Source organism: Lithobates pipiens, unplaced genomic scaffold, assembly GCF_037356315.1.
Source record: "Lithobates pipiens isolate NorthernLeopardFrog02 unplaced genomic scaffold, aLitPip1_a1.2 Scaffold_8, whole genome shotgun sequence".
Taxonomy (NCBI): Eukaryota; Metazoa; Chordata; class Amphibia; order Anura; family Ranidae; genus Lithobates; species Lithobates pipiens.
The window spans coordinates 256,177,541-256,190,478 of NW_027507903.1; the positions used below are offsets into that span (position 1 = coordinate 256,177,541).

At 44.6% G+C, this 12,938-nt stretch overlaps 1 protein-coding gene across 1 annotated transcript; it reads left to right on the forward strand.

Moving 5' to 3' along the window:
- Window positions 1–9,363: 9,363 nt before the first annotated feature.
- LOC143961531 (uncharacterized) lies at window positions 9,364–12,448 on the forward strand. Its single transcript, XM_077470827.1, has 4 exons — window positions 9,364–9,887; window positions 10,079–10,241; window positions 10,340–10,481; window positions 10,791–12,448. Exons 1-4 carry the CDS (start codon window positions 9,662–9,664, stop codon window positions 11,373–11,375), a joined length of 1,116 nt encoding a protein of 371 aa, XP_077326953.1. The 5' UTR covers window positions 9,364–9,661; the 3' UTR covers window positions 11,376–12,448.
- The last annotated feature ends 490 nt before the right edge of the window (window positions 12,449–12,938 follow it).

Consider the following 12,938-nt stretch of genomic DNA (forward strand, 5'->3'; position numbering starts at 1 on the left):
CACAGGGATGGTGGGAGCCCCTCATAATAAGCAGCCCCAGGAGGGTACGGGCATATAGTACGGTGTGCTTTTTTTGGACACGGAAGTGAGCCAAATGAAGAAAGAAGGTCTGTGTGCTCGATTAAAAAAATTGTTTATAGACATATACATGGTCTACTGGTCACATGTGTTGAATTCCTCCGAGATCCATGCCTCATTCATTTTTAGAAATGTGAGGTAGTTAACACTGTCGTGAGCTAGGCGAGTACGCTTATCGGTCACGATCCCCCCTGCTGCGCTGAACGTCCTTTCGGACAGGACACTGGACGAGGGGCAAGCCAACAGTTTGATTGCAAATTGGGCAAGCTCTGGCCAGAGGTCAAGCCTGCCCACCCAGTAGTCCAGGGGTTCATCACTCCTCAGAGCGTCCACATCGGCCGTTAACCCGATGTAGTCGGACACCTGACGGTCTAGGCGTTCCCTGATGCTGGATCCGGATGACACCTGTCGATGGGTTGGCTGAAAGAATGACCTCATATCCGAAGTCACCAACACATCTTCAAACCGGCCTCTTCTTGCAGGCGCTGTTGGATTGGTGCCCGCAACTCCTTCTCTGGGAGTGGGAATTGCTCCTCTGCCAGCGCACGCAAAAGCAGAATGCAGCATTTCTCGAAGCAAGGCCTGGAAGTGCTCCATTCTGACAGCCCTCTGCGACGGCGGTAACATTTCCGGCATTTTGTGTACCGGGGGTCTAAGTACGTTGCCACCCAGTACTGGTCCTTGACCCTTATGCTTTTTATACGGGGGTCCCTATTAAAATACTGGAGCATGAAGGCCCCCATTTGCACTAAACTGGAAGCGGTGTGGTGGCCTGGCTCCTGCTCATCATCCAGGATAATGTCGTCCTCTTTATTCTCCTCTCTCCATCCACGCACAACAACAGGGATCCCAGAAAGGTTTAAAACATGCTCTTCTTGCTCTTCCTCACCCGCCCCGGCACCATCCTCCTCTGACTCCTCTTCAGACTCCTGTTGTTCACTTGTCTCAGATAGAGTAGCCCCCGCTGGGAATTCATCCAGCATTGCGACTTCCTCATCTTCCCGCTCCTGCTTCTCCACAGCTTGATCAATGACATGACGCAATGCACGCTCCATAAAGAAGGCATAAGGTACCATGTCACTGATGGCGCCATGGCTGCGACTGACCAGTTTTGTGATCTCCTCAAATGGCCGCAGAAGTCTGCATGCGTCGCGCATGAGCAGCCACTGGCGCGGTGAAAAAAACCCCAGCTCCCCAGAACCTGTTCTGCCGCAAAGTTCATACAAGTAGACGTTAACTGCACGTTTCTGCTGGAGCAGCATATCAAGCATATAGAAGGTTGAGTTCCATCGCGTCGGGCAATCGCAAATAAGACGTCTGACCGGCAGATTGTGTCGCCGCTGAATGTCAGCAAGGCGAGCCATGGCCGTGTAAGATCTTCTGAAATGGGCCGAGATTTTCCTTGCCTGCTGCACGATGTCCTGGACCCCAGGGTATTTGACAACGAATCGCTGCACGACCAAGTTTAAGACGTGTGCCATGCATGGCACGTGCGTCATTTTGCCCTGTTTCAATGCGCTAAGCAGATTGGCACCGTTGTCACACACCACTTTACCAACTGTCAAATAGCCACTGATCTGCCTGTGAATGCAAAGCTGAAAGGAGTGCTGGGCCAGTGTGCCTCTTGGCTTCCAGGCACAACAGACGCAGCACGGCATGGCAACGTCTCACCTGGCATGTCGAGTAGGTTCTGGGGAGCTTGGGCGGCGCAGTGGAAGAGACGCTAGCAGCGGAAAAGGAGGAGTCAGCCGAGGAGGAGAAGGAGGAGGATGGAGTAGGAGGAGGAGGAGAAGAAGAGCCAGGCCTGCATGCAATCCGTGGCGGTAAAACCAAATCTACACGGGTGCCACGGGTTACATGCTTGACGGGCGTCAGAAGGTTCACCCAGTGGGCAGTAAAAGTGATATACCTTCCCTGCCCGTGTTTGCTAGACCACGTGTCTGTGGTCAGATGTATCTTGGCACCGACACTGTGTGCCAGAGATACATTCACTTGCCGCTGAACATGGCCATATAGCTCTGGGATGCCCTTCTCTGAGAAATACTTCCTTCCTGGGACCTTCCATTGTGGTGTTCCAGTGACCACAAATTTTCGAAAGGCCTCAGAGTCCACCAGTTTATATGGCAGTAGTTGGCGGGCTATGCCAGCCATCAACCGTTGGGCAAGAGGGTTATCCGGCGTCATCATTTTTTTACGCTCGAAAATTAGGCCCACGGAAGCCTGCCTTTTCGCAGAAAAACGTGAGCTTGGCGTGATGGAAGGTGGAGTGGAGGATAATTGTGAGGAGAGAGGAGAAGGAGAAGTAGAAGACGAGGCTGGACGGTGAGAGCCTGGAGTGTGGCTTTGTGTGTTCCGTTGCTCCCACTGGGCTCGGTGATGGCTGCTCATGTGCCTTCTTAAGGCGGTTGTCCCTAGGTGAGTGTTGGACTTACCGCGACTAATGCGTTGACTGCAAAGATTGCAGATGGCAACGTTATTGTCAGCAGCGGACACGTTAAAAAAAGCCCACACTGCGGAGCCATTAGCCGGTGTCCTGGGAGCGCCAGATGTGACCGTACATGGTCGATGACTCGCTCCTGATACATTTGCAGTCTGCTTTGTCCCTCCTGTGCAATGTAAGTTATTCCTGCTTCTCCTCCCTATCTGCTGGTCCATATCTCCCTCTGAACTCCCCTCCTCTTCCTCTCTTGTGGGCACCCACGTGACATCACAAGACACGTCATCATCGACGTCACCTTCCCCACCGCTATAAGTAGAGATCTCAGAGTAGGCAGCAACATCGGGGACCAACCTCCTCCTTGGGCTGATCTGGGTACTGTCGTCAGACTGCTGAGTGGCGGTTGTTGCTACCTCCTCTTCCTGATCCAATACCAAGAGTGGCTGCGCATCAGAAATGTCTTGATATGGATCGGAAAATAATTCCTGTGACTCAAGCGGAAGGTATGTGGTGGTGGTGGTGGTGGTGGTGTTGTTGGTGGTAGTGTCTTTGACAGTGCACATAGCAGAGAGTGAACAAGAGGGTGCAGATCGAGAGGATGAGGAGGGTGCAGAAGAGTAAAGCTGAGTGAGCCACTCAACCAAGTCTGGTGCGTCCTTTAAAGTAATTGAACGCACCTTCTGCAACTTCCCACTTTGGCTCAAGCCTGTTGCACCTGCCCTACTCCTACCACTCCTGCGGAAGGGCCTGCCTCTTCCTCTGCCTGTCATTTTTTAAATGACCCTGTGACAAAACTCTCAGTCCCTATACTGATAAAGGACTACTGCAGCAGTAGGGCAGCAGTCAGCAGTAGTGCACCTCAACCCTATGTATTGTGGACCTATACCAGTCCTTAAGGTATAGCAGACTGTACCTCACTCAACCCTATGTACTGTAGTACCCTATACCTTACCAGTCCTTATAAGGACCTTTGTGGAACAAGTAGGTTGTGAATGATTAGCAGACTGTACCTCAGTCCCTATACTGATAAAGGACTGCTGCAGTATAGGGCAGCAGTCAGCAGTAGTGCACCTCAACCCTATGTATTGTGGACCTATACCAGTCCTTAAGGAATAGCAGACTGTACCTCACTCAACCCTATGTACTGTAGCACCCTAGACCTTACCAGTCCTTATAAGGACCTTTGTGGAACAAGTAGGTTGTGAATGATTAGCAGACTGTACCTCAGTCCCTATACTGATAAAGGACTACTGCAGCAGAAGGGCAGCAGTCAAGTATAATATTCTTTCTATATTTGGAAGAAAGAATATTATACGTGTACAAGCCTATTACCATATTGCCGGGCAAGAGCCGAAATTCGCCGCAAAACGACCGCCGGGCGAACCGTTCGGCCATCACTAATACCTAACATTAACAGTAGCCTTAACTTGATCATTCTACTTGATCTACTAGTTTCACCACCTCCCACGTGACTTCATCTCATTCCTCCAGATGAAGCCACGTGGGAAGTGGTGAAACTGGTAGAGGTGGAGCCTGGCAGGGCACTACTACTACTGAGTGAGACTGTCATGTCATTTTTAATGCTTTTAAAATGTAATTAAATATGAGTTCAATGCTAGCTGGGGTAGAGAGGTTTCATTTTTAACCCCTCAGATACTGCACTATAGGAGGCACTCTCTCTCGTTTTTTCATGTGTTGCTGAACTTACTGGTAGTCATTGTGGATATAAAGTTTGAAGCAGCACAGTGGAAGGAGTACCTGCCTGCTTTTGATTACTTTCATCTTTTGTGCCACCAAGATTCTCTGACCATCCCTGGAAGGGAATGTTTGCACAGGGTGCAAGGCGTGTTTGACCCTTTGCAAGGTCGTTTAAAGGAGGTGAGCGAGCATTGCGTGAGGTGGTGGGAGCACTCCGTTCATGGCGGTTGTCTGAAGATATCACACAAGCTTGTTTTTGTTTTTTATTTTTTCATTTTTATGCACAACATGGATTCATTCATTTTATGTTTTTGGACTTTTTTCATATTATTGCAATATCAGTGTTTATCACCATAATTGTTTATTTCACTTTTACAGCGCTGTCACACCTATATTGTTTTTACAGATTTCTGTGGGAGCACATTAGTGACAGCGCTGTAAAAATTTATCACTATTATATGTTTTTCTAAGTTTCACATTTCACACCATATTAGTGTGCAACTACCTCAATTTTCAAGTGCATTTTTATAGTACTGATCGCTGTATAAATGACAATGGTTCCAAAATAGTGTCAAAAGTGTCCGATGTGTCCGCCATAATGTCACAGTCACGATAAAAATTGCAGATCGCCGCCATTACTAATAAAAACAAATAATTAATAATAAAAATGCCATAAATCTATCAACTATTTTGTAAACGCTATAACTTTTGCGCAAACCAATCAATATACGCTTGTTGCCATTTTTTATTACCAAAAATATGTAGAAGAATACATATTGGCCTAAACTGAGAAAGAAATATTTTTTTTTATATATTTTTGGGGGATATTTATTATAGAAAAAAGTAAAAAATATTGCTTTTTTTTTCAAAATTTTCACTCTTTTTTTGTTTATAGCGCAAAAACTAAAAACCGCAGAGGTGATCAAATACCACCAAAAGAAAGCTTTATCTATGGGAAAAAAAGAACATCAATTTTGTTTGGGTACAGCATCGCACGACCGCGCAATTGTGAGCTAAAGCGACACAGTGACGAATCGCAAAAAATGCTCTGGTCAGGAAGGGGGTAAAATCTTCCGCGGGTTGAAGTGGTTAATAGGTTAAAACATTGCTGATTGGGTTTACCCCAGATTTAGCTGTAGCACTTATGCGTAAGATCCAAGCACACTAGTATGTGTTATTCTGGTTGTAAAAAAATGTATAAAAAATGTAACAGATGATGTCATTTGCATAAACACAGAACAGCTTTGTCCCATTGTACAAAAAAAATAGGCTATTGCTGTTGTTGGAAATGTAAGGAGGATTATAGAAGGCTTTAAGGAGCTGCATTTAAAATGTAATTAATAATTAATAAATATATGGTTGACTCACAAGTACATAAGAACATTTTAAGGCTGTGAATAGGCCAAGGGCAAAGGTCTCTAATGGACCCTTGTCTTCTTAGTAAAACAAAGGTAATGTTTACATTACAAACAAATCTCACCTTGTGATTGCATCTAAAGCTGACCATAGACATCAGAGATAAGGAAATACTAAGGCAGGTCAAAGGGTGGAATAAAAGAATATTGCTCAATGCTGAAGGAGCAATCCCTCCCACAGCGCTATTGTGTTCTGTAGGTGTTCTGGCATATAGTGTGCTGCCATCATATAGTGTCCGCCCTGTACTGCGCATGCGCAGCGCTTGCGAAGTACGGAGCAGAAGAAGCTTCGGAAAATCTCTGAAGATGAACGGCACCTGCGCCGTGAGTGGAGGTGGTAGCCCCACCATCCAAGCGGACATAGGGCTGGCAAAATTAGAGAGCCCCTCACGGGCTCGCTTCGCTCGCCATGCTTTGGGCTCGGTCTCGCTGTGCTCGGCTCTTTTATATTCCAACTCTATGTCCACTTGGATAGTGGGGCTAGAACCTGGACTCACGGCACAGGCGCCGTTCATCTTTGGGTATTTTTGGAATCTGTGTGTGCTGTGTACTGCGCATGCGCAGTAAACAGCGGACACTATCCGATGGGGGACTCTATATGATAGGACACCGGCAAGGAGCTTTCCCTGTTGGCAAAACACAATGATTAGTGTTGCCGTCCACAGTTCTGTTCAGGAAAAACCCGACAAGCTGGTTGAACACATGTCGATCTATAGACTGATTTGTATACAACCAGGGTGACCATACATGGATCGAAATTCTGTTGGTCCTTTGTTGAACTGGCCTTGTTGGATTTATGGGCTGCCAGATATAACTGATTTCTGTCTGTTTTACATCAGGCTACCTCCAATCAATCATGTTTTAGCCAATGTGTCTACGCACAATGTGGCATTTAGACTGGTATTTCAGGGCAGTATTCAAGGGCATACAAATATGTGTCAATCCTGCGTTTGGAGGGGAGCTAACGGGCATAATTTAAGCATAAACATATATACATATGCTTGTAAATTTAGTCTAATGGTCAGAATAAATGAATATCCTAGCCAATAGTCATGAGTATACATGCATACCCTTCTAAACAATATTTTCCCATAAACACATATAATGGCACATAATTACATGCCAAAACAAGTTTCTGGCAGGAAATACCCAGTATCCAGTATAGACAGACTGAATTAATACGCCGTGTGCATGCAACCTTAATTTTACCATTTGCTTGCATTCTTATCCCATATGCCAAACATTGTAGGAGTCTTTTCACATGGAAATAATATCCATTAAAAAAAATTACCAGCAAGACACCTTTCCTGCAATTCCTGTATGATTTTGAGTGCAGTGCACTTTCAGCTCATTAATTTGGGTTGAAATCGCACTGCACTACTTTAAAAGATACACAGCAACCAGATTGCATGGTACTTCTGTACCATGCGATCTGTTGCAGGTAAACGCACTGCGTTTGCAACCTGTGTTTGAGGTGTCATTAGCGTTGCATTGACCCCCACTGCAGATCACAAGGGCAGTACGTTTTGAACACGGTGTGGGAAACGCGCATTGAAAGCCATACCGCCCAGCTTTTGGAGTCAGGAACAAGGGACACCTGTTAGAAAAAGTATATGGGCATAGGACACACCCCTTTAAAGGAGAACTATACCAAAAAAAAGGTTAGTTAAAGTGGCTGTATACCCTTTTTTTTTATAATAAGGCTTACCTGTAGGTAAAATTAATATCGCCTAAAAATTGTATGGTTTAGGAGATATTCACTTTGTATGCAGCCGCTGACATCATCGACGCATGTGCTGTGAAGGTCTGGCAGAATTCTCCCATGCGCATGCAGTGTGTGTAAAATAAGGCTCTGCAGGCATCTCACAGCGCCGGATCCGCGAACCCGGAAGACAGGCCAAGGGGAAATGTCAGCTCCCTTGGCACGGACCGGGATCAGCTGCCGATGCTTCATTCTAAGGTAAGTATTTCATAATGAGCTAGTATGCGGTGAGGGTATATAATTCTGCAATTTTTGTGCGGGTATACAACCACTTTAAACCCGCAAGGTTTTTTTTTTTTACAATTTCTTTATACTGCCTGTCGAAATTTAGGATGCAGCAATTTAGAAATTGGATTAAAGGTTTAGCTCTGGGAAACACTTTTTAAAGATAAAAAGCGCACTTTATATACAACTATATAGATCAGACCAAAATGAGGGACAAATGAGGAGGAAAGAGGGACAGAGGGACAAATCAGGGACAGTCCCTCCAAATTAGGGACGGTTGGGAGCTATGTGGAACATTCTGACGTGTTCCGGCTCTTATACAAGAATGTATGTGTCTCCTTACAAGTCATATCTTTCAGTTATCAGGATATGTGTAACAGCTAATAGTGCCCGTTTACCTTACCTTCCCAGGCAGTCTGTCTCACATTTACACACCCACATGGACAATGGAAAAGCTTTACATAGCTCCCAACTGTCCCTGATTTCAAAGAAACTGTCCCTGATTTGGATCAAAGTCCCTTTGTCCCTCATTCCTCCTCATCTGTCCCTCATTTTGGTCTGATCTATATAGTTATATATAAAATACACTTTTTATCTTTCAAAAAGTACAGTGCTAATCCCTTCAACCAATTTCAAAATTGCTTCATTTGTAAATTCCAAAAGCCAGTATACTGAAATAGTAGTGGTAAAAAAATACAATTGTGGGTCTAACTAATAATTTTTTTCTATAATTCTCCTTTAACCACTTGCCCACCACCCCATAGCAGATTTACTGCTACAGGGCATCCGCACCGCACAGGATCATGTATTTATACGCGATCCTACACTTCTGGGTATTGGGGATTATTGCCTTAGACCATATTTTGTGGGGAAAAAAAGGACATGGATTTTATTTGGGTACAGATTCGCACGACCACGCAATTCTCAGTTAAAGTAACACAGTGTCGTATTGCAAAAAAATGGCCTGGTCGGGGGGGGGGGGGGGGGGGGGTTAACCTTCCAGAGGTCAAGTGGTTAAGGGGGCATGGCAGAGGTGTGTCCTATGCCTACATACTTTTGCTAATACGCTCACTCGCCCCATAGAAACTGTTGGCACCAAATAAATCCTGTATAATAATAATAATAATAGGTGTCCCTTGCACCCATCTCAAAAAGTTGGGAGGTATGCCATGGGTATCTTTCTAACCGCACATGGGTGTGAAAAGAAGTTGATGATCTTGCAATTTTGGCATGACCAGCATAGAAAAAGTTTGTATTTTTTTTGCAGTTTTTGAAAATACATAATTGGACAGGTGCACGTCTTCCTGTATTTGCTCTGATGATTATATTACCTAAGCTCCTTTTTTTTATCTGTACTCTAAATTGTGTATAGACCCATGCCTCGATCTGTGCATATGTTTACTCTACACAGTATTTGGCAAAATTTTGCCTTCCCTGAGCATTTGTTTATGGCCTGTACTCTTGCCTTTCAACTTGGTACTTGCTTTAATTATTTGCCTGCATGTCAGCTGTCCCCATCAGTAGTGTGCAAAATAAGGCTTTGCAGGCATCTGTCATCACTGACAATTGTAAATGCCCCTTAGCATTGGACAGCATGTGGGCTTGCATATTATCCCCAAACTTCTCCAAAACAAGCTTTTTAGCTGAATTTGTGATTAAAACAAGAGATTAAAAAATCCGCCACACAACATTTCTGAGCTTGGTTAAATTGCCAGTTTTCTCTTATTAAGAATGCTTAAGGCCCCTTTCACACGGGCGGATAGAATGGTGCTTTTAGCTGCGGATTTTCTAGTTTTCCACCGCAGCCAAAGGCACACAATGCTTTCCTATGGCCCTGTTCACACACAGCGTTTAACTGCGATTTCGTTACGTGCGGTTCGGTGCGAATAGAAAAAATAGAATTGTATGCGTCCAGGTGCGATGTAGCGCAGCTATAAGCACATAACCGCAGGTAATCGCAGTCTTTTGTGTCAATTGCGGCCAGCAGCGTGAAAGAAGAAAAAAAACACCCGGAAGCACATCCTATACAGCAGGTGTACCTGGGAAATGACACAGGAAGTTGAGAGGGACGAAAGGGGAGAAGACAGCATGGCGGCAAGAGACATCTCACACGAGGCCATCATCGCACTGGTGCATGCCCGACCAGAGTTATGGGACTCAGAATGCCCAGGATATGCAGACCGAGTGCTGAAGAGAGCAAAGTGGGAGGAAGTCTACAAATATGTCACACCGAACTGGGACGAGATGTCTGCAACTGAACAGGATAACCGAGGTGAGTGCAAGGTTTGTTGTGTCTATGCAGCAGGGTACACATGCATCCTAGTAAAGATTTTACCCCCTAATGACCAGGCCATTTTATAGCAATACAGCACTGACAATGCTGCAAATTCCACAAAATTAGACATGCTATCTGCCAATAGAACTTAACCAAAAAGTGCATTCTATGTTTTTTATATATTGCAGGAAAGGAGGTTTACACACGTTGGAGGTCCCTGCGCGACCGTTACAAAAAAGAAGTCAACGAAGAGAAGGCTGCGGAGAGAAGCGGAGCACCCTCAACTCGTCGCAGGCCTAACCCCCATGCAGAGGCTTTGTCTTTTTTGAGGCGCACCACTGAGATGCGCACGTAAGTATATCCATTTATTTTACTTAGCGATTTGTGACCAGTAAAGGCATATTCATGTTCACTTTTTTTTTAAACGTGTAATCTTTATTGTTACCTAGAACTGTGTCAAGTGTCCCTGTGAGAGCAAGCGCAAGGCGCGAAAGTTCGTCGCCATCACCATCAGGAGACGCTGACACCAGTCAAGAAACCACAGAGACAGTGTCATCCCAAGAATATCATCCATCCACTCAAGAACCTGCGGTATGTATTTTTAAAAATGTCACAATTTCTGTCCACAAAAAACGTATTACCGGTACTTACATTTTGAAAAGGCAGCTGGTGTTGGCACAAATGTTGGAGAAACAACAACAGCTTATTTTTGGACAAGGTGTGACTTGTTCTTCTGGCTTTGGAGGTCTTCAGTGAGATCAGGTTTTTGCAGCAAAACAAGTACCTGTGTGTGATCTATTCTAAACAGGTGCTGCAATATTTGTACAAGCCACCATATGCTGTTCACTAAAGTGTGACCTCAGTATCAGATGCATAATCTATATATTATAACTATTGCAGGCAAATCCAGATAGGAGAGTCCGGTCTACTTCTACCACCCGTCGAACACGTACTCAACAAGAGACACCTTTTGAAGAATATTTCAACCGTATCATTGAAGAAATGAGAAAACAATCACAAAACCAGGCAAAAGATGATGAATTCCTCAACATCTCAGACCCAGATGTTATGTTCTTGAGAATGTTGCTTTGTGTAATCAGGGAGATTCCTGCAGATAAGCGCACTGAGGTCAGGGGTGATATACATGCCTATTTAACGTATATTGTGTCCGCTTGCAAAGAGCAACGCCCATATCCTAAATTTCAGCCATGGGCTATGGGTTTTAATTCACCTAGTGGCTCTTTCAGTAGACCAATGCCCAGTCAGCAGTGCCATGACACAACATCTGCCATTAACCCTTATGCAGGACCCCCACCACTGTATACATCTTACCCGTCTAATCCTGGTTACCAAAGGATGCATGTGCAGCCACACCCAGTGTCTTCACCCTCATCTTCCCATTCAGGATCACCCGTAGATGTTGGCAGTGAACCAAGCCATTCTTCCCTGCGTAACCCTAATTATCCAATATATGAAAACTTATAGTATTCCTATGGCAGTGATATGGCGGTTGTATTTTTCTTGTTGTGTAATGTTACTTAATGTTTTACCTACACTACTTAATGTTTTACCTACACTACTTAATGTTTTACCTACACGAACTAATGTTTACAACCAACCCCAGATTCCTCCATGTACACTGAACTGTACGCACAGAAGAATCTCCCACTGTCCCAAGCTTATACATGTTGCTACTTGGCCCCACTTGCTCTCACAATACCTGAACTTTCTGATTGGGTGCTAGCATTGTTTAGGTTGAGAGACTTGGCCCAGTGGGAGATTACCCCATCTACACAGTGGAGTGTACATGGAGACATCTTTTGCACTTTCTCCATCTAGCCAAATATTTCAGAACTGTTTACCGCACTCAGTGCCCATCTTTGGCCCCTTTCACACGGGGCGGATCAGTAATGATCTGCCCCGTGATGATCCGCTCGCTCAGCGGGATTGCTCCGTTGTCCCCGCTGAGCCGGCTGCGGACAGGGCGGTCTCCGCACACTGTGCAGGGACCGCCCTGTCAGCTCTCCACTCTCCTCTATGGTGATCGGACGAGCACGGACCGTCTGTCCGTGTCCATCCGATCCGCTCTGCAGACGGATAGAATAGGATTTTACTCCGTCTGCAGAATCGGACTGTTGCGGAGGCGGACGATATCGGGTGCCACCGCAATTGTCCGATTCTGTAGACGGAGGGAAATCCAATTTTTCTAGCCGTCTGCAGAGCGGATTGGATGAACACGGACAGATGGTCCGTGCTCTTTTCCGATCCCCATAGAAGAGAACAGAGAGCTCACAGGGCACAGTGTGCCGGGACAGCCCTGTCTGCCACCGGCTCAGTGGGGACAATGGACAATGGAACAATCCCTGCCGACCGAGCGGATCATCACGGGACGGATCATTACTGATCTGCCCTGTGTGAAAGGGGCCTTACAGCACTTCAGGAATACTGTAACCTTTTTTTTTTTTTTTTAGGGGGGTAGTGGGGGATATTTTGTGGACTCGTTATCTGTTGCACTTGAAATTCAATACTTGAAACTAAAAGGAGATTTTATATATATATATATATATATATATATTCCAAAGGAATTAAAAAACATTTTTCTATACTTGCAAGCATTCAATGTTTTTGTAAGGTTTTTCTATTTTTTATACACCCTATGCATTGCAGGAATACTGTAACCTTTTTTTTTTTTTTTTAGGGGGGTAGTGGGGGATATTTTGTGTACTCGTTATCTGTTGCACTTGAAATTCAATACTTGAAACTAAAAGGAGATTTTATATATATATATATATATATATATATATATATATATATATATATATATATATATTCCAAAGGAATTAAAAAACATTTTTCTATACTTGCAAGCATTCAATGTTTTTGTAAGGTTTTTCTATTTTTTATACACCCTGTGCATTGCAAAAGATAGAAATAAAAACAATTTAAATTGTTGAAAATTGTTGACTACTTTATTTAAGGCAAACGTGAAAACTGACACAAAAACTTGAAAACTGTGATGAAAAAACTTTGACATGTAAGGTCCATGCA

Coding starts and splice junctions, on each gene's coding strand:
- LOC143961531 (XM_077470827.1), top strand. CDS start 9,662: ATGACACAGGAAGTTGAGAGGGACGAAAGGGGAGAAGACAGCATGGCG. Junction 9,888..10,078: donor AACTGAACAGGATAACCGAG/GTGAGTGCAAGG, acceptor TATATATTGCAG/GAAAGGAGGTTTACACACGT. Junction 10,242..10,339: donor CGCACCACTGAGATGCGCAC/GTAAGTATATCC, acceptor ATTGTTACCTAG/AACTGTGTCAAGTGTCCCTG.